The sequence below is a fragment of the Peromyscus eremicus genome, chromosome 12, assembly GCF_949786415.1.
Source record: "Peromyscus eremicus chromosome 12, PerEre_H2_v1, whole genome shotgun sequence".
NCBI classification, from domain to species: Eukaryota; Metazoa; Chordata; class Mammalia; order Rodentia; family Cricetidae; genus Peromyscus; species Peromyscus eremicus.
The window spans coordinates 71,532,518-71,551,025 of NC_081428.1; the positions used below are offsets into that span (position 1 = coordinate 71,532,518).

The 18,508-nt window shown below is 48.7% G+C and overlaps 1 protein-coding gene across 1 annotated transcript in view; it reads left to right on the forward strand.

The window, feature by feature from the left end:
• The window catches only part of Dgkg (diacylglycerol kinase gamma), a 198,541-nt gene that overhangs the window by 130,566 nt on the left and 49,467 nt on the right, over positions 1-18,508 (forward strand). The window contains exon 21 of the mRNA XM_059277313.1: positions 14,052-14,142. Within this exon, the coding sequence (XP_059133296.1) occupies positions 14,052-14,142 (91 nt within the window). The remainder of the gene's footprint in view (positions 1-14,051; positions 14,143-18,508) is intronic.

An 18,508-nucleotide genomic window follows, 5' to 3' on the forward strand; every position in this document is an offset into this window, starting at 1 on the left:
CTTTGTTGGTGCTGTCCATGTAGTGTTCCAGTTAGTAGGGTTCTTGCCTTCCCTTTCCAAATCCCCTTGTCTCTGAACTTGGGGAGAGGAATGGCCAATGCTCATAATCAAGGGTTGGGGTAAAAACTAAAACAAATTGAGTTGATGGCCTGGGTCATAATTTTACTCTCAATCATATTTTTTCCCTCATCTAACCGTGTGGGCAGGAGGTTGAGATGGTCAACAGTAAGCCAGTAAATTAAAAGGGATGTGAAGAACTGGATAGCCTGCTCACCAAATGGTTTGTTTGTCCCTTGGTCATCAAAACTGGATGGTTGGTGGTAAAATTCTTGAATAATCTTCATTCATCAAAATGGAAAACTCAGGGGAAAAATGAATATAAACAAAGGCTACTTTTCCGTTCTAAAAAAGTAATTAAGTACACAGATTTTTTGCAAATAGCACCAGCTTGAGCCTTTACCCTGGTGCAGCCAGTGAGCCCTTGAAGTCAGACAGACATGTATTAGGACTTCTGACTAAATATGCCAGCCCCTCAGATGGGAAGGACCAGACTGGGAACACGTGGAAGAGGCCTTTGAAAGCAGCGCCTGAGGTTTCCAGAAGGAAAGTGCAGAGGCCTATATGAAAGGGCCACACATCCAAATGCCTGCAGAGGTCAGGGAGATGGTCAAGTAGGTGTGAGGCTTCAAGGGGTGGTGGGAACTCCAGCAAACTGGAGAACACAAGAGAAGATATAAAGTGAGCGAGCTGTACCTGGCTTCAGCCAGTTGCTGTCAGAAGAGCAAAACTAGTGATGATTTCAAAAAAAAAAGGGGGGAGGGCCTCCAGTGTGTGTGTGTGTGTGTGTGTGTGTGTGTGTGTGTGTGTGTGTGAATGTATATATGTGTGTTATATGCATATGTATGTATGTATGTATAATTTTCTAATTTTGAAAACCACTGTGCAAGTACATCCCTAGGCCTGTTAGATCCTGCCCCCAAGCTGTCATGTTGATACCCGGGAATCATAATGTCAAGCTGTGATGGGAACCAATGGTTTATTGTTCTTGCTTGACTTGGTCTACAAATTATTGACGCTGTTGATATAAATGAGTCTCCTAGCAACAGAGAATGAACATTTGAGAAATCGGTATGTTTGCAATGACAAAATGTTCCAAGATACCATGAAAGACACGATCCCGAAAGAAAAGGACCCTGATAGTCGCAGCGGACCTAAAGTCAAAGTCTGATTCAGAAATACACACCAAGTGGAGGAAGAAAGAAAATGTGCAGTCCCTGTTTGGGGGGTAAAAAGTAAGAGCATGAGACTCTAACAAGGAGGACAGATGTGGGACTTCCCAAAAGCGAAGGGCAGGACCGCTAACAAAGTCATCATGAACTTAGACCCACAGTGAGCTCCCTTGGCTACCTCCTCCACAGTAAGTGGTATTGGCCAATGTAAACTCCAGGATGTACAAGGAAATTAGCCAGAAGATGGCAGGTGGGTGGCGGGGGTTGGAGGGTGTGATTCAGTGATTGAATATACTTAGGAAAATCTAAGAGGAATATTTCTTTTTTGTGCAATCTTTGAGAGCCTTTAATATGGGCTCAACCTACTGAAAATATGCAAAAGCAGAAGGAAGTATTTAGGTGAGGTGGCCCCTTCCTCTGTACCCAGACTGAAGATGACTATTCCTCTGCACCATGGATTCTGACCCTGGGATGAGAGGCCTTGGCAAGAATCAGGAGTTTATCCCCTAATCTAAGAGGAACGTTGAAGACCACGCAGGAGGAGCTTCAGAATGAGATTTAAGGAGGATAAAGTATAGAGCACTCAAATGAAATTCTAAAACCACATCCCATCAAGGACAGCAGGTGTGAGCTAGAAATCAGAATCACGGCAGAGGCAGTGCCAATCAGTTCACCCAGGGAACTGACGGGGCAGAGTGTGGAGACCTACAGCCGAGGCAGGTCTACGAGTTGCCAGTGAGGGGGCGAACCAGAGAAGTCCTTGCAGGATCAGGGTGGGGTACAGCATGCTGCCAGGAAACAGTGCTGCTACCTAGTGACAAGAGAGGGCAAGCTCATGCAAACCGCAGTCCCTGGACCGGGTGTTAGGAACACATACTCAGGCATAAGAAGTCACAAACGTCAGAGTGGAAGCAAGGCAGAGAGCATATGGTTGAGATTTCAAAAGGATGCCATGAAAGGGATTCTGCCGGCAGTATCTAGTGCAGGCATTCAAGGTGCTGGCTGGTGCTTTTCTATGTACGTTTTTGTTTTGTTTTTTTTTAAGCTGACACAGGAAGGAAATGGAATGGGGGAAGGGAGGAGGTATTTATCTGAGCATCTTCCCATATGGTGAATTTTCTACTTGTCTTGAGGATAATTTCATAACTCGAGGGGTAGAGGAAAGAAAACTGCTTTTCTTGGACCATATGGGACCAGGAGGCCTCTGACTGTGATGCCTCAGGAAACTTAGCTGGAGGTGGAACGACCCACCTGGTGTTCTGGGTCAGCGAAATAAAGAAATACTCCACACGCCAGAGCATGGCTTCACCCACGGTTGCTTCGGCTAGCTGTCACTTTCTCGCCAACGTCTCCAGCCTGGGCTCCAGGGTCAATGCCAGGGACTCCAGGTTAACCGAGTTTCTGTATTTCTTTCCCAGAAAGTTGAGGAGAGCAAAGATACCCAGTCCAAATGGACCAGGAGAGGTGTGCCATGTGTTCCGAGTTGTGACACAACACTCGTGAACTTCGTATGTGGCAACGAGGTTGGCTTTGGCTCTGTGTATATAGCGTGTAACCGTATGTACAGTCTCAATTTTCCCAGCCACCCCTGGAAGATAGGAATGCATTCCCAATTCAAAGATGGAGGAACTAAGTGACAAGCTTGTCCAAGGCCACAGAACAGGTGAATGTCTGAAGGACGGCTTAAACTCAGCCTTTCTGGCTTCTAACCAGAGAGGTTCCTTCAGCTCAGCCAAGCCGTCTCCAAACCCAGACACTGTGCTCCGGGTAACTGGCGGGCTAGCTGACTGTTTCCGGTTAGTCTCAGCATAACACTGTTTCTATGGGTGACATACACTTGGAATGACAAACAAGCGGCTTAACCAAGGGACTTTTGTAACCCAACCCATCAGAATCATGTTCAGCAAGGCCTGGGGGCAGGGGATGAGGGAGCTGCCATACCCAGCCCACATTCTGACACTGTGATATCATCTCATCAGCTTTACATCTCCCAAGGAACAGTGTCAGACCCCCTTACAAAGGACTGCAGCGACACCTCCACGGAAGGTGTGTGTCAGAATCAAGTGAGGGACCCTTCAGTGGGTTAAGCAGCTATCTTGGTTCAGGCATGCAGGACACGTGCAATCAATGGGAACCAAGATTGTTCCCGATGGCTGGGGGCAGGTTGAGCTGGGAAGGAGACAGGGCTCTGCTCTTCGTCCAGAGGGGCCCTTCTAGCAAGCTATTGGAGAGTGAAATGTGGACCTGTGTCTCAGCTTTGCCTCAGCTCTATGTTATAGCCCCGGTTGGTCAGGAGCTAGGAAATGGCTTCATCAGCCAGAGAGGATCAGTGTTAGCCAAGTGCCTGCCTTCTCTGGCCTTCAGGGCTTAAGTTCCAATAAGCTATCCTCACCTACATGTCTTAATTGTCCTCAGTCACCTTCAGGTTTGGGCTTCAAGGGCTGATGAGTGGGTCAGTGCTGGAGAGCACAGGTAGGTGCAGAACCTTAGGCATACACATTCCTACGTCACCTTGCCCTCCCAGCCAGGGTTCCTTTCTGTCCCAGTATCTGCCTGTGTTCACTGATGAACACTTTAGCCAGTGGGCCTGAAGGGGAAAGAGACTGCTGAGAAGCAGGCACATTTTGTAAGAGATTCTTGTTTCCTGTCACTGTTCTGTTTGTTTTTAGAAGGTAGAAAGAGGAGCTATTTTCCGGTGGCAAGCACAGATGTTGGCACCTCAGAACTCAGACTCTCGGGACAGGGCACCCACCTTGGCTGCCTCCCAGAGGTCTGTCTGAGGTTCCCCCGAAAGTGAAAGTGGTGGTGTGTCCATCCATCACCGTGGCAGGTGTCTGAGCAGGCTGCCAGGACTTCAGAGAGACAGTATCCTGAGCATGTTGGGTCTCAAAGAAGCTTTCTTTTTTTATTTCTTAATTTTTTTTTTTCAAGACAGAGTTTCTTTGTGTAGCCCTGGCTGTCCTGGACATTGTTCAGCAGACCAGGCTGGCCTCGAACTCAGAGATTCACCTGCCTCTGCCTTCTGAGTACTGGGATAAGAGGTGTGCAGCACCACTACTGGGATCTTTCTGCCTTTCAATGGGTTCCAGAGATTGAATTCTGGTTGTCAGGCTTGCATGGCAAGTACCGTTACCCACTGGCCTCAGACACACAGCAGTCCTCCTGCCTCAGCCTCCTGAGTGCTGTGATTATAATTATGTGCACAATTCTTTACTTAAAGAAGCTTTTTCTCGTGGGCTGTGTCTCTGCAGGCCCTATGTCCTACACTGGAGGAATTTACTATTTCAGACTTGGGGAGGCTTGATCATGAGTGGATGCCCTCTGGAGAAGATGTTGTCAGAGGCCAGACAATGAGAGTCTATCAAAGGAGAATGTGTCCTTAGTCCACAAAAACAAGCTGTCTCCTGCAGAAGAGGAGAGCCCACTCTTAGGAAGCTGTAATTCTTCGGAGTTCAGACTTAGCCTTGAAAGGGAAGAAGATTCTCCAACATAATAAGATTATAGGTTTGGCCCCTTAGTATTTTTGGCCAAGTGTAGAAAGCAAAGACCGATAAGGAGGTCCCGACCACTCTGATGAGTACCACATACCCCAAGCAAGCACAGCCAGGCCACCTTGAGATTGGGTCCTATGAGCCACAAGCACGACTGAGGACTAGTGGTCATGGTCACTTGCTCTTACGAGTTTGGCTCTATGTTCCATTTCTCTCATACGCCTCTGCGGCATGGTAGTGGGAGCCAGGGGAGTAAAGTGGTAAGGAATATGGATTCCAGGTCAGGAGCTGGCATTTCCATCCCAGCTCTGTGTCTTCATCTGTATCGTCAGAGACTGTTTCCTAATAAGATGCCTAGACTAGGATCACCATCCAGACTGGGTAAGGAGTGTTGGCTCTGCACGTGCCCTCTAACTATTAAAGAGTACACAATTTCTAACCATCTGCACTACCCTCCATGGGCATGCTACTCAGTAAGATCTTTGTCATCAAGAAGTCCTAAATTGTACTTCGTTTTTCCATTCTTATTATTCAACATTCATTGGCCATTCATTTAGTATCTCTTGATACCAAGCGGTAACACTATAATTGATATAATTCCATTCCATGCTTTTATTAATAATTTACTTTTCTTCATTAATTTTACCCTCTTCCCTTTCTTCCCTCCAATTCTTTCATATGCCCCTCCTTTCTGTATTTCAAATTTATGGCTTCCTTTCATTCTATATTTTTTAAAGATTTAACACACTAGTTATCTTATATGGTCTTTATTATGATTAAATGTATGAATAACTCTTCTACATTAAGAAATGTCAACAGTGGGCAGGGAGTATCACCTTTAATCCCAGTACTCACGAGGGAGAGGCAAGGGGATCTCTGTGAGTCTGAGGCCTGCCTAGCCTTCATATTGAGTTCCAGCCCAGTCAGGACTATATAGTGATACCCTGTCTCAAAAAGAAAGGAAGTTAGAAAAGAAAGAGGGGAGGAGAGAGGGAGGGAGGGAGGGAGGGAGGGAGAGAGGGGGAGGGAGGAAGGGAGGAAAAAAGATGAAAGAAAGAACTTTTGACAGTAATTCATCTCTTTATACTTTGGAGAGTTCTCAGAACTGGCGGCTCTCTGGCTGGAAGTACTTGAATCTCAAAGACCATTTAAATGCAAACTGTCATAGGTGATATTTACCTATAAAACTTCACACATGTAAGACTTAAGAAGTGTCTTGATGCCGGGCAGTGGTGACGCACGCCTTTAATCCCAGCACTCAGGAGGCAGAGCCAGGCGGATCTCTGTGAGTTCGAGGCCAGCCTGGGCTACCAAGTGAGTCCCAGGAAAGGCGCAAAGCTACACAGAGAAACCCTGTCTCGAAAAACCAAAAAAAAAAAAAAAAAAAAAAAAAAAAAAAAAAAGAAGTGTCTTGATATCACAGGTCATTAAGAGGATTCCACACTTACATAATAACATGCACCTTAAGCAAGTTCCTCCATTACTGGCATTTTTGGTGGACCCGTTCTTGATCACTCCCCTTTTGCCCTCCCTCCATGTCCGTCCACCCCTTCCTGGTCTCCGGCCGCCAATCCTGTCATCATTCATCATCCTATGTCTTTCTGAGCGCCATGAACCCAACCCTGTCCCAAGCATGGACCAAAGCCAGGGAATACCTCGCTCCTTGAAGCTGAAATACACTGAGCCAACACAAATCTGTTGGCAGGCCCAGCAGGCACAAAAGTCCCATTCAGGGCACGAAAAAACCCAGCTATTTATAAAGCCCCTTCCTGATTGCTGGGTGTTCAGTTTCCCTTGGACAGAAAGGGCCACTGCCGCCTCTTGGAAGAGATTATTCCTCTCACAGCTCCGTGACCAAGGGTCACCAAGTGCCCCATTCTGTGAGCAGCAAGAAGAGGGGACAGCATGCAGGGTGGATTAGATGTGGTGACAGGCCCTCTGATGGTCAAGGGCAGCTGAGGATGCCAGTGACACAGATGGCTTCTGCTGCACCTGGGAGGTGACAGTCACGGGCTTGTGGGGACTGACGTTCTGGTCCCTGACATAAACCCTTCTGCCATGGCTCTTCTTCTTCTTTTGTTTTTGTGGGTTTGTTTTTTGTTTTTCTAATTCTTTACACAAATTTGGGTTAACATGACTACACTTCCAAAGGCATTTGGAATTTAACTATGTGGAATGTTCTCAGGTAATATCTCTGTACCGTGACATCCGTCATCCAATTATAACTCAGCTGCGGCTGCCCGTGCCTTTTTTGTGTTTCTGATTTGCTAGGTTGACATTCATGTTAATGACCTGATCTTAGTTTATTGTTTTAGTAGAAATAGCAAAAACAAACAAACAAAACAAACAAACAAACAAGTGCCAACAACTACTCAGGAAACCCAATGTCTTAGTTACTGGATGCCATGACCAAGGCAACTTATAAAGGAAAGCATTTAATTTGGGCTCATGGTTCCAGAGGGTTAGAGTCCATGACCATCACGGTGGGAAGCATGGCAGCCGGCGGGAGGCAGCCATGACACGGGAGCAGCAGCTGAGAGCTTACACTCTTATCCAAAAGTAGGAGGCAGAGAGGGAGCTCACTGGGAGTGGCAGGGACTTTGAAACTTCAAATCTCACTCCCAGTGACACACCTCCTCCAACAAGGCCACACGTCCCAATCCTTCCCAAAGAGTTCTACCAGCCAGGGACCAAGTATTCAAATAGATATTAGCCTATGCTAATATTCATTCAAAATGCCCCATCCAAAATCATTCCTTTTTTCCATTGAGACAAACTCTGTGAACATGTGTCATTAACGTACAGAAAACGGCCTGTTGGCTAGGTACTGTTTTTCCCATAGAGAACACCCTCTTGTGGGCAGCCTCTGTTCCACCAGGCCTCCCAACCCAATGCTGACTGACACAGAAGGCCCAAAGAGCTATTTCAGTCACGAGCTACTCAGGGAACCTGGTTATCAAAGTCTAAACCACAAGAAGGGAAGCCTTCAGTTCAAGGGTTCTGTTTCTAGAAATAACTGTAACATTCTCTGTGTAGACTTCTAAGCCCAAAAGAAACGTTTTCATGTTTTGACTTTTGATGACTTCAAAGGCCTGTTGCCTAAAAACTTCCTTGATTCTCAGAAAAGAGCCACCAGGAGCTCGGGGTGGTTGAGGGAGCTGAACACGCTGCTCTGCTGGTGCAGACGGGCAGCAGCTGGCTGGTTTTACAGGCCCTTCTTGAAAACAACCAATTCATAGCTGTCAGGATGATGACTGATCCTAAGCCCTGAATTGCTGACAACATAAAAGAACATTTTTAATTAGTCTCCTTTTCTTCATCTGTCAAATGAAAAGACTCAACTAACTCAGGTGTCACTGATGTTATTTCCCTATAAACCAAAGGGAATCGAGACAACCAGAACCAAAATCAACAATGCGTCTGCTGCTGCTGTCTATCGCATGCCTAAGACACCTCCTGGAACCCAAAGGAGGGCCTGAGGGTTCAAGAACGGGTCCACCTGGGGAGATCAGAGCCTGAGAAGAGGAGCCTCAGGACCTGGAGATTCAGCCCTAGGGCATGGTTAAGGATTAGTCACCTCCAGCCTGCAAGGTGATTATGGGAAGGAGAGAAGCGGTGGCCAACGAAAATTCAGGAAGAGAGATGCAGAAAATGTTTTCCAGCCCCCCCAGTCATTAAAACATTGTTAGTTTTCTCTTCTTCAAAATATATTGGCCACTTGGGGGAGAGGAAAAAACAAAAAAAAAAAAAACCTACCTGCCCTTACCTCAAGAGCCAAAGCGGAATGAGTGTTCCAGTAACCGTGTCTCTTGGCCCTTACTGAGCACGGAGAATGCACTAAACCCCCTGACCAATGCTTCACACTTGCCACTGAAGCTTCACAACTTCGTTGGGTAGAGGATAATGTTTCTACTTTGCAGTAGAGTGAGGGATTCAAAGAACTCTAAATAATGGGCCAAATAAGAAGGTGAGAGCCCCAGTCCTCTGAACCCCCAAATGCTATGATGGTCCATACAACAGAGAATGAAGCAGACAGATCGGGGCCACATTCAGCAGCAGAATCCTCTGATAGGCTCTAGGAGTGATGAGGCTTGGGAGGCGTCTCCAAAAGAGAGGGGACAACAGGGTCCAAAAGAGAGGGGACAACAGGGTCCATGTTCTCTAGTTGGCAGAGAGAAGGGAGTGAGTCTCCTGCCTCAAACTATGGGCTCCGGTGCCCCTCCCATCGCCTACTAAAGCTGTGATAGTTACGAGAAAGGAGGAAAGGGCATGGCAGAGAAGGATCCGATCTTTGAATCCTCTTGTAGAATACATAATACCGGCTTTCTGAGACTCTTCTAAGAATTAAAGCAATTTTAAATGAAAAATGTTTAAAAGAGGGGCTAGAGAGATTCCTCGGGGGCTAAGAGCACTGGCTCACTGGCTGCTTTTGTAGCAGCCCTAGGTCACCTCTGTCACCAGAGGCCACACGGCAGCTCATAGTCATCTGCAACTCCAGGTCCAAGGGGTCCAACGCCCTCTTCTGCACTTCCCAGGCACGCCGTGTGCACAGTGCACTAGCACATACAGGCAGAACACTCATACACATAAAATTAAAAATGGAAAAGTAAAGTGTTCAGCAGACTGCAAAAGCAAGGCGCTGTGGGAATAGAACACGTTCACTCCTAACCCCACACTGCCTGCGTTAACAGGACAGATGGACTCCATAGGATCTTAAGCACAAGAGTGTCCTGTGGGCCAGGGGGCCAGTGTTAGTCTTGGTGATGCTACTGAAAATACAAAAGCTCAGTGAGGAGAACACGTAGCTGGTCCTTATGTGGCGTGTGGCCCATAGTAGCTGCCGATATATCTTCGGTATATTTGGATGGATGAACAGATGGATACATGGGCCACAATCCAAATCCTTTAGTTGCAATGAAGACTACCCCCAGAAAGTGACCTCCTGCACCCTGGTCTCAGGAAAACAGCCTGCATGTGTCATGCTGTCCTAACGCTAAATGCCTCGTTAGCTACTTCTCACTCTTCAGGACCAGCCCCGCCAATCCCACCTCTTCCAGCCTCTGATTCTATCTTGGCATCATTTTACTGCCATTGTTCAGGCCTTGGGAAATTCTCTCCTGGACTCCTACACCACATCCAAACTACTCTCCAAGCCTCCAGTCTGCATTTTTACAGTGCTTCTTAAGCAAGCATGAGGACCTGAGTTCAGACCCCAGGCACCCACACAGCGGAGGCGGAGGCTGGCTGATGCCTGGCACTTACTGGCCAGTCAGTCTGGTCAAAATAGTGAACTCCAGAACACGCGCACGCGCGCACACACACACACACACACACACACACACACACAAACGCATATATAAACCATGCACACTCCAGAACCCTGCAAGAGATCAGGTCATTACTGTCACCACACTGCCCTCATTCCCACCCAAGGATGGCCTATGACTCCCCGTAGACTTCACCATTGAGCCCAAGCACTGGCACATCCAATCTGACCCTCCAGCTATGGCTAGCGGGCGCCCACCCCACCCCTGCTTGAGTTCTATGTCCCTTTGGCACTTGCCCAGACCCATTTCCTGGGGTTATGATTTAGATGAGGTCTGGCTCCAGTTAGCAAGGTTGAGAGGCAAGAGGGCCTTTAAGGGCCCCTTGGATCATAAGGGACCTGCCGTCATGGAGGATCCATGTAGCTTACTCAAGAATGAGGGCGTTTCTGTGAGGGCTTGTGCTAGAGCAAGCGCAGCTTCCTTTATCTGCGTTTGCTTCCTCTCTCCACACCCTCCTGCTTCTCTTTTTGCTTCCTAGCCGTGCTATGGCACAGCACAAGGCCTTTAGCTGAGCCAGTGCCCTGGTCTTGGGCCTCCAGCTGAATAAACCTCTTTTCTTTATAAGTTGACCAACTCTAGGAGTTGTGTTATAGCAATGGAAATTTGATGGAGACCCCTGGGCTTCCTCCTCTGCCTAGATTGTTTGCCCTTTATCTTTTCTGCTCCCTTGCATTCTTCTGAACCCAACTTTAACATCATCCTACCCTAAAGACACTTGCCCTGACTGCTTCTGAGCCCATCACTTAAGACACTTAAGAACTGGGTGTTGCCGGGCGGTGGTGGCACACCTCTTTGATCCCAGCCCCTCGGGAGGCAGAGCCAGGTGGATCATCTCTGTGAGTTCGAGGCCAGCCTGGTCTACAGAGTGAGATGCAGGAAAAGCACCAAAACTACATGAAGAAACCCTGTCTCGAAAAACAAAAAGAGAGAGAGAGAGAGAGAGAGAGAGAGAGAGAGAGAGAGAGAGAGAAGAAAGAAAGAAAAGAACTGGGTGTCTTTCCTTTGGGATACCCTAGCGCTTCCTTGTCATCTTTACAAGGTGCCTGGTTCATAAAATTCTGTATTTGTTCTTTGTTGTATGTCATACACCCCTCCCTAGTCCAGACAAAATGAATGTGTGTTGCATTAATATTTTTTGGTTTTTTATTGTTTATTCATTTGTAGAAGTGGATGCACATGCACCATGGTGCGTGTATAAGAACAGCATGTGGGTCCCAGGGATCGAACTCAGGTCACCAGGCTTGGTGGCAAGCATCCTTACCCACTGCTCCATGGCTCCAACCCCATATTAATATTTTGTTTCATATCGAACATGCAGTTCAGCTTCTCCGAAGCATATTTGTTAGCATATCACATCTTTAACCAACCACGTGACCAGTCCAGAGAATTAACTAGGGATTAAGATGTGGTCTGTGACTCTTTTAAAAAATGTATTAAATTAGATATGAGGGGAACAAATTTTTAGCCAAAAGTCAAAACATATGATCTAACAAATATGACTGAGTATTTTCCTTTCCAGCGCATGTAAATACATAAAGCCTACAGCTATACAGCCAGGCAGGTCTGTCGTTTTTCCCTTCCTGTGTTATTCAAATACACCAGCTGATAACTGTGAAATACCAACAGCTAAGAGTGAGTAGCGACATCTCATTCAATCTTCTCCACCATCCTGAGAAGCAGATCTCTTTCATTCACTGTTTTACAGAAGAGGAGAGTGAGATTTAAAAGGATTAAGCATCCTGCCAAAGGTCACACAGCTATCCATGGATGGGTAATCCAGGCGGTCCTATTATTCCGCAATACTGACCTAGTTGCGACCTCTTAACCTCATTAGATCATCAAAAGAGCCACTTTGGGGCAAAAATAGCCATGGCTTCCGGAAATTTTTATTAAAACTCTAAATCTCCAGGCAATAACTTTCAGAAGTCATGATTCAGACCAGCAGTGATGCTTGAAAACAGGCTTGCAGGGCGAGTCTCCTGCCACAGAGACGCTAGGACTGCTGGGAAGGAATGCAGGACCCTGGAGTTTACAGCCACCTGTGTTTTCCCCTTACTTGGTCTCCAGCCATCACTGCCTGCTGAAAGGCGCTGTCCTTCCATTCCCCTGAGGAGTCCTTTCCTTCAGTTCAAGTAGTTCCATATTTGTCAACAGTTTTCATAGCATCTGGAGCACTGGCCCTGTCCACTGGCCATAAGCATAATGATCATCTGGACACCCATAAAAGTCCATGCGCCTGGACTCCGCTCCACAGCTGTCAGAGTCTACAAATGAAATGCTGGCAATAGCATTTCAACCGGTTCCCCCCCAATGCCCCGGAGAATTCTGAAGGATGCTGACACCCGAGAACTGGAGGTGGAGCCCCACTTCTGCAGCCAGCCGCATCAACAGCTTGTTGGAGAACAGGGAGTCAGGGGCTCCGCCATGAACGACTGACCCAGAATCTTCATTTGAACGAGATCCTTGAGTGAGATGCATATACACGTTTCTGGGCAGAGAGACAGTAACATAGGACAGTGCTATGGCCTCAGGTTTTTCCCAGTGTAGCATGCATAGCAAATGAAAATACTTCCGTGACACAATGCAGGTACAGGTGAGCCTGCTGGAACCAGGGCTCAGCCTGCCCCAGACCTCACATGCCACCCCGAGGATGCCACCCTGAGGATTGAAAAAGCAGTGACTCACACAGCCCGTGCGGTGGCACAGCCGACGGGCACTGGCCTAAAGTACTCCTGACGCGTCTGGGGGGGGGGGTGCGTTTATGAAGTACAGTGATCTACACTTCTCCCTACTGTCACTTATTTATTCTCACACAGATCAAGGGTCAGAAAGGCTGCTGACCAGCCAACCAGATCTTAGAAATCAGTCTCCATAGGGTAGAAGAATTCAGTCTTGTGTTCAAGTTCTAGGCGAAGTGCTGGAGAAACACAGAAAGCGTGGCTGGCGGGCCGATGAATCAGCCACTATGCCCAGGAAGAAACAAGAACCTGCCTCCTCTCAAGAGCCCTCTTTCTCCCTGGTCCACAGAGCTGAGGATTAGCAACAGTCGAGGACGCTTCCTCTGTCTTGAGTGCCAAGAAGAATGTCATTTTGTTTAATCCTTCCTTAGCAAAGTCTGTCTGCCTGTAAGCTAGGCAGGTGTCCCCTCTCTTAGCCAGTCCCTGTTAATGGGGTGATGGTTGGGGGGGGGGGGGACGGAATGGAGAACCAAAGGAACACTTCCTGATGAGACTGTCTGAGCAAACCATGGAGTGTCAGGGACCCCACCTGACTCTGAAAGCCCTCTGATTCATAAACGCCCAAATGATGGATTTTTATTCCTCTCTGTCCCCTAAAGAAAACGTTGAAAACTTGTAAAGCTCAGATTGGCAAGCTCCTACTTTGAAGCAGATCCTCTCTAAAGAAGGGCTGAGCAGCCTGTACAAATACACCTGGGAAGACAGTGGCCACTGCTCCCAAACAACCCAACTTTGTTCCTTCTCTTTCTCTGTCTGCATTAATTCCTATCACTCTGCTTCCCCCAAACAGAAGATAGACAGAGCATTGTGGACTGGGTCTGGTTTAGTGAAGAGCTTCTCTCATCCATCTTCGAAAGGCTGCTGTTCTTTGTACCCTAACCATCCCCAGAAGGGAGCTCTGCTCTGATGAAGGACAGGGAGCAGGGCATGCTGTCATTTGCTACCTCGAGCTGATAGGAAGGCTCCTTGATGCAGCTCCAGAGGAGAGCATGCCTTTCCTGCTCTAACCAGGAACCTCAGGGTACAATTAGCAGTTGACCCAGAGTCCATGATGTCTAAGACATGAGCAGATTTTCTCTCAAGTTTCTGACAAGAACATGTCGATAAATTTTCTATTCCGTGATAATCCGATTGGCAAGTGTCACAGTATAAGATTAGGGAATTTGGGGGTTTGGGCCACATGGGCCAAAGAGCAGAGCTGTTTCTCAGGACCAGTTCAAGTACAGAATGACGACTGAAAAAATGTCTCTCTGCTTCGTGATCCAGGATGAAGAACAAGCTGTGGTATTTTGAATTTGGTACCTCGGAGACCTTTGCAGCCACCTGCAAGAAACTCCATGATCACATAAAGCTGGAGGTGAGTCTAGCCTATTTCACGTAGACCACCCCGTCCCCAGATGTCTACACAACCTCACTTAGGGGGCTCCAGTTGTTGGCGAGTTCTTTCTTACCCTGTGCAAGTGGATCTCTGGGGCTCTGGGATCCTCACGGCCATAGTCACTCTGACCCTCGTCCATGCTTTCCCACTTAAAGAGACAGTTACCACCAAATGAGCAAGGGAGGAAGGCTGCTGCTGGGTTACTGTGCTGTAGCACAGCAAAGGTGGTGCTCGTGGGCTGAGAGTTGATCAGAGCATCTTCTATCTCACCTGCCTCGAAGAGCTGACTCACAGGTGCCCTGGACCAGTCTTGTAGGTGTGTAGCCTGAACAAAGCTCCCTGTGATCTGGAGAGCCCTCCTGTCACCATCTTGAAATTCCGAATAATTCTGGTTTTTTTTTAAACAAAGAGCTGTGCGTTTTCAGTTTGAACTGGGCCCCACAACTATGCAGCTCAGCCTGACGGTGTGCTGTGTTTTCCCAAGGACTCCCAGCGCTTGTAGCAGCCTGCCTCGGACGGTTTGCCTGGTGGTGGCCCTCGCCTGGCTGAGGAGCCTGCTTCCTGCCCCACTTTTACAGCGCTGCTCTCCTGAAGCAGCATGGCTCTGGCCTGTCAGAGACCACATTTCTATGCACACATGCTGTCTTCACTCGCTGGGGCCTCTGCCCATGATGGACTCTTTGCTAACAATCCCACGTTCTCGTGGAATTCAGGCCCGCGGTCTGCTTTGCACTTGAGAAAAAAACATGTGAGGAAATCTCCTATCATCCCCCCAATTCCTGAACAAAAAAGTCGGGTCTAGAAGCTGCTGTGAGCAATGAGCTGCTACTGAGGCCTGGCCATCCCTCTGATAGGAGAATGAAGCCTGTTGGCAGAGTGGGAAGGCCCTGCCACTCCCTGCTGGGAGGGAGGCTGTGCCCATGCTCGCTGGGAGTGTTCACAAACAAAACACACAGCCAGAGGTTCCATAAGGCTCTACTTGACTCATCTGGGGGCCTCTCCGTTTTGGTTGCTGGGTTACTGACACTGTGGCGGGAGGCACCTTTCTGCCAGTTTGGCCACAGGGCACAGAGGTCCAAAGGCCAAGAGCCTGTGTCTCCAAGTGATAAATGGCTGAGGCCACCTACACCTGGGAGAGGCTGAGGCAGCCTGCCCGCCTCGTTTGTACATAAATACGCTGCCTGGGAGCTGGAGCTGAAGGAGCTGAGTGTGGCAAACAGATCTGTGTGCGTCCTTCCTCTTGGCACCTCACTCTGGTGGGGTCTCTTTAAATATACCGCTAGTGAGGGACAGCCCTGCCTAACCGCGGCCAGCTGCAGACACAGCGAGCCCTTGTTCTCCCGCAGCTGGCCTTGACACTGTGCCCAGAATACAGCAGCTCAGCTCCCCTGCCTCTTTGGACCGCCCCACTGGCTCCAGCCTGGCCATGCCTGACAGTCCCCTTGGGGTCCAGGATGCAGCAACACTTCCTCAACCACACAGGGAATTGGTGGCCTGGTGGCCAACAGTGGGACCTCAGGAGGGGGTGGGCTGCCAGGCTGGGGATTGCTGGGAGCGTTCAGAGGCACTTCCTGTTTTCCTTATCTCCTCATAACTCTTTTCGGCACTTATTCATGAGAGTAAGCTTTGGGAGTCGGGGGCTAGGGTGCCGTGTGCCAGGGGGTGAGCTTGGGACAGGCACTATTTCTGCATCTAGAGGACAGTGGTGGGTGGTCCCAGGTGGGGAGGGCAAGTGAGTGACAGGTGTCAGGAGGCCCAGGAGCCTCAGGAGGAACATGTAAGAGAGGCTGGGAAGCAGGTGACTGCCACAATTGACAACTGGGCAGGGCTCAGCAGCTCCAGGTCCGCCAACCTGGGAAGACTCCATTCAGACGCCGCTGCCCACTGCCCAAAGTCATTGCTTCCTAAGCAGGGAGTCATCTGACTGCAGGAAATGCAAGCTGAGCCCGGGAGGGTTGGAAGAGTGAAGAGAAAGGAGGGAAAGTGAGAAGGGGACAGAAGATGTCGGTGCTTCACCTGCCGGCTGTCACATGTCAGAGCTGAACCAGGGAGACAAGCACTATCACATTTCTTAAATAAGGCCTCCGATGCACCCAGTAACTTGACCAAGAGTTCTTTGCCTGAACTAGGAAGGGGAAGATCCCAGGTGTTCTGGAGTGAGTTGAGCTTGGAAACTAGTAAACAAATTTATCCACCAAGGGTTAAAACTCAGCAAATCCTCCAGCCTCGGGGCAGTGTCCTCTTCCTTCCTGCTGTGTGTGTGTGTGTGTGTGTGTGTGTGTGTGTGTGTGTGTGTATGTGCATATATGTTTGCTGTGTGTGTGCACGTGTACATATGTATGTGTGCATGCATGTGTATGTGTTTGTGCAAATGTGTGTGTACACATGTGTGTGCATGTGTACAGTATATGTTTGTGTATGCATATAGTTGTATGCATGTGTATGCAGGTATATATGTGTGCATGGGTGTAATGTGTGTCCTGATGCATGTTTGGATGTGTGTGTGTGTGTGTGTGTGTGTGTGTGTGTGTGGTGAACTGTGAAACTCCGTCTCAGTTCAGGCAGCCACACCACCCTGCTGAGGAGTGCTAGACACAGTCCTCCCACCCGTGTGAGGAAAGAAGGAATGATTTATTACAGGAAAAATCAGAAGACTGCCACAAAGTTGACCGAGGTTTTTCTCACACGGCACCTCGTTTATTTCTCCTGGCCAGCAGGACGTGAAGAGAGGAGGCACCACTGTGAGGAACACAGGGGGGGATGTACAGTGTAGAAGGCTGATGGTGACAGGGAATGGGCTAACTCCATGGCGGTGAGGACCTGAGTCCTGTCCCTGGGCAGTGGACAATGTCATCCCAGCACTGGGAGCAGAGACGGGACTTGCTGTGCAGCGAGTCCAGCTGAATCCGGGTGCTCCGGGTTCAGTGGCAGTCTGTCTCAGAAAGTAAGGTAGAGAATGATGGCGGAGGAACCTGACAACCTCTAGCCTCCACACATGTGCACAGGCACACATGTGCATGCAAAACTACACACACAAGAGTTGCACACATCTGCTTACACATGCAGACACAAAGTTGAACGGCTGAAGGAAAAGGCTAAGTGGTATTTTTTCAGGCAAAATCTCCATTAAATGGCATAGACGTGGCTTACGGCCGCTTTCTTTCAGATCAGCAGCTAGTTGAGAAGAAATAGGAAACTTGGTCTCATCTCTGATGTAAAGTTCACCTGACTAGCAGGACTAGTCCACAGAACACACAAAGCTTGTTAATAAAAAGCCCACTTCACTAGTGCTGGGAAAGCAAATGCAGAGTCTCAGGGACCCGTGGGAATCAGATCCTTGTGGATCCTGTTTTAAGAGCCCAGCCCAGGGTCTCAGGCAGAGAAGAGGTAACACCTCCCACCCTTCCCCCCAACCCTAACCCCAACCCTAACCCCACCCCAGTATTCTCTGCTCACCTGTAGACACCTAGCCAGCACTGGACTAGTGAGGAACCTGGACTGAGGTTCACAGAATTGTCACCCATGTTCTGCCCTTGGGTTCAGTGACTTACTGAGCTGCGTGTCTGTGCCTCAGTAGTTTCACCCATAGAACCGGGGGGGTGGGGGCAGGCAGCCTAATTCCCAATGACATTAAGTTCCCAGGGTTTTGAGGGGTTGTTACTTCACTGGCAGCGGTGCTAAGTCTCACAGAATGGAGAAGGCAGACTATGAGGCACGTGTCCTTACTACCTTTTTCAGAGCAGGAAGGCAGGATGGCAGGCAGTTGGGTTTCCCCTGCGCCCACAGGCTTGCATCCTGACTGGCCTGGGAGCTTGAGAACTAGGAGGCAGTAGTCAGTGGGTTCTCAGAGAGGTTCAGTGCATGTCCTGGCTATTAATGATTCGCTCCTTGACTCCTCTTGCTGTTCCTGATAGATTTAAAAATGGGCATGAAGAGATTTGCTTATCAAGAGGGAGCATTAAGAAATATACGGAGGCTGGGCGGTGGTGGCGCACGCCTTTAATCCCAGCACTTGGGAGGCAGAGCCAGGCGGATCTCTGTGAGTTCGAGGCCAGCCTGGACTACCAAGTGAGTTCCAGGAAAGGCGCAAAGCTACACAGAGAACCCTGTCTCGAAAAACCGGAAAAAAAAAAAAAGAAATATACGGCAAGTGCTCATCAGAGTGTTCCGTGTACGGGAGCCTTAGGCCTGCATCTAAACAGGGTGCTCAACACGGTTGTTGGCTTGGTAGTGCAGCCCCCTGACTAGGCCAGCCCTGTCCAAGGCCAGTTCTCAGAGCTGGCTTCCAAGAGGTCCTTTACATTTGTTCTAACCTGATTTCACCTGAATAAAGCAGTGGCGAGTG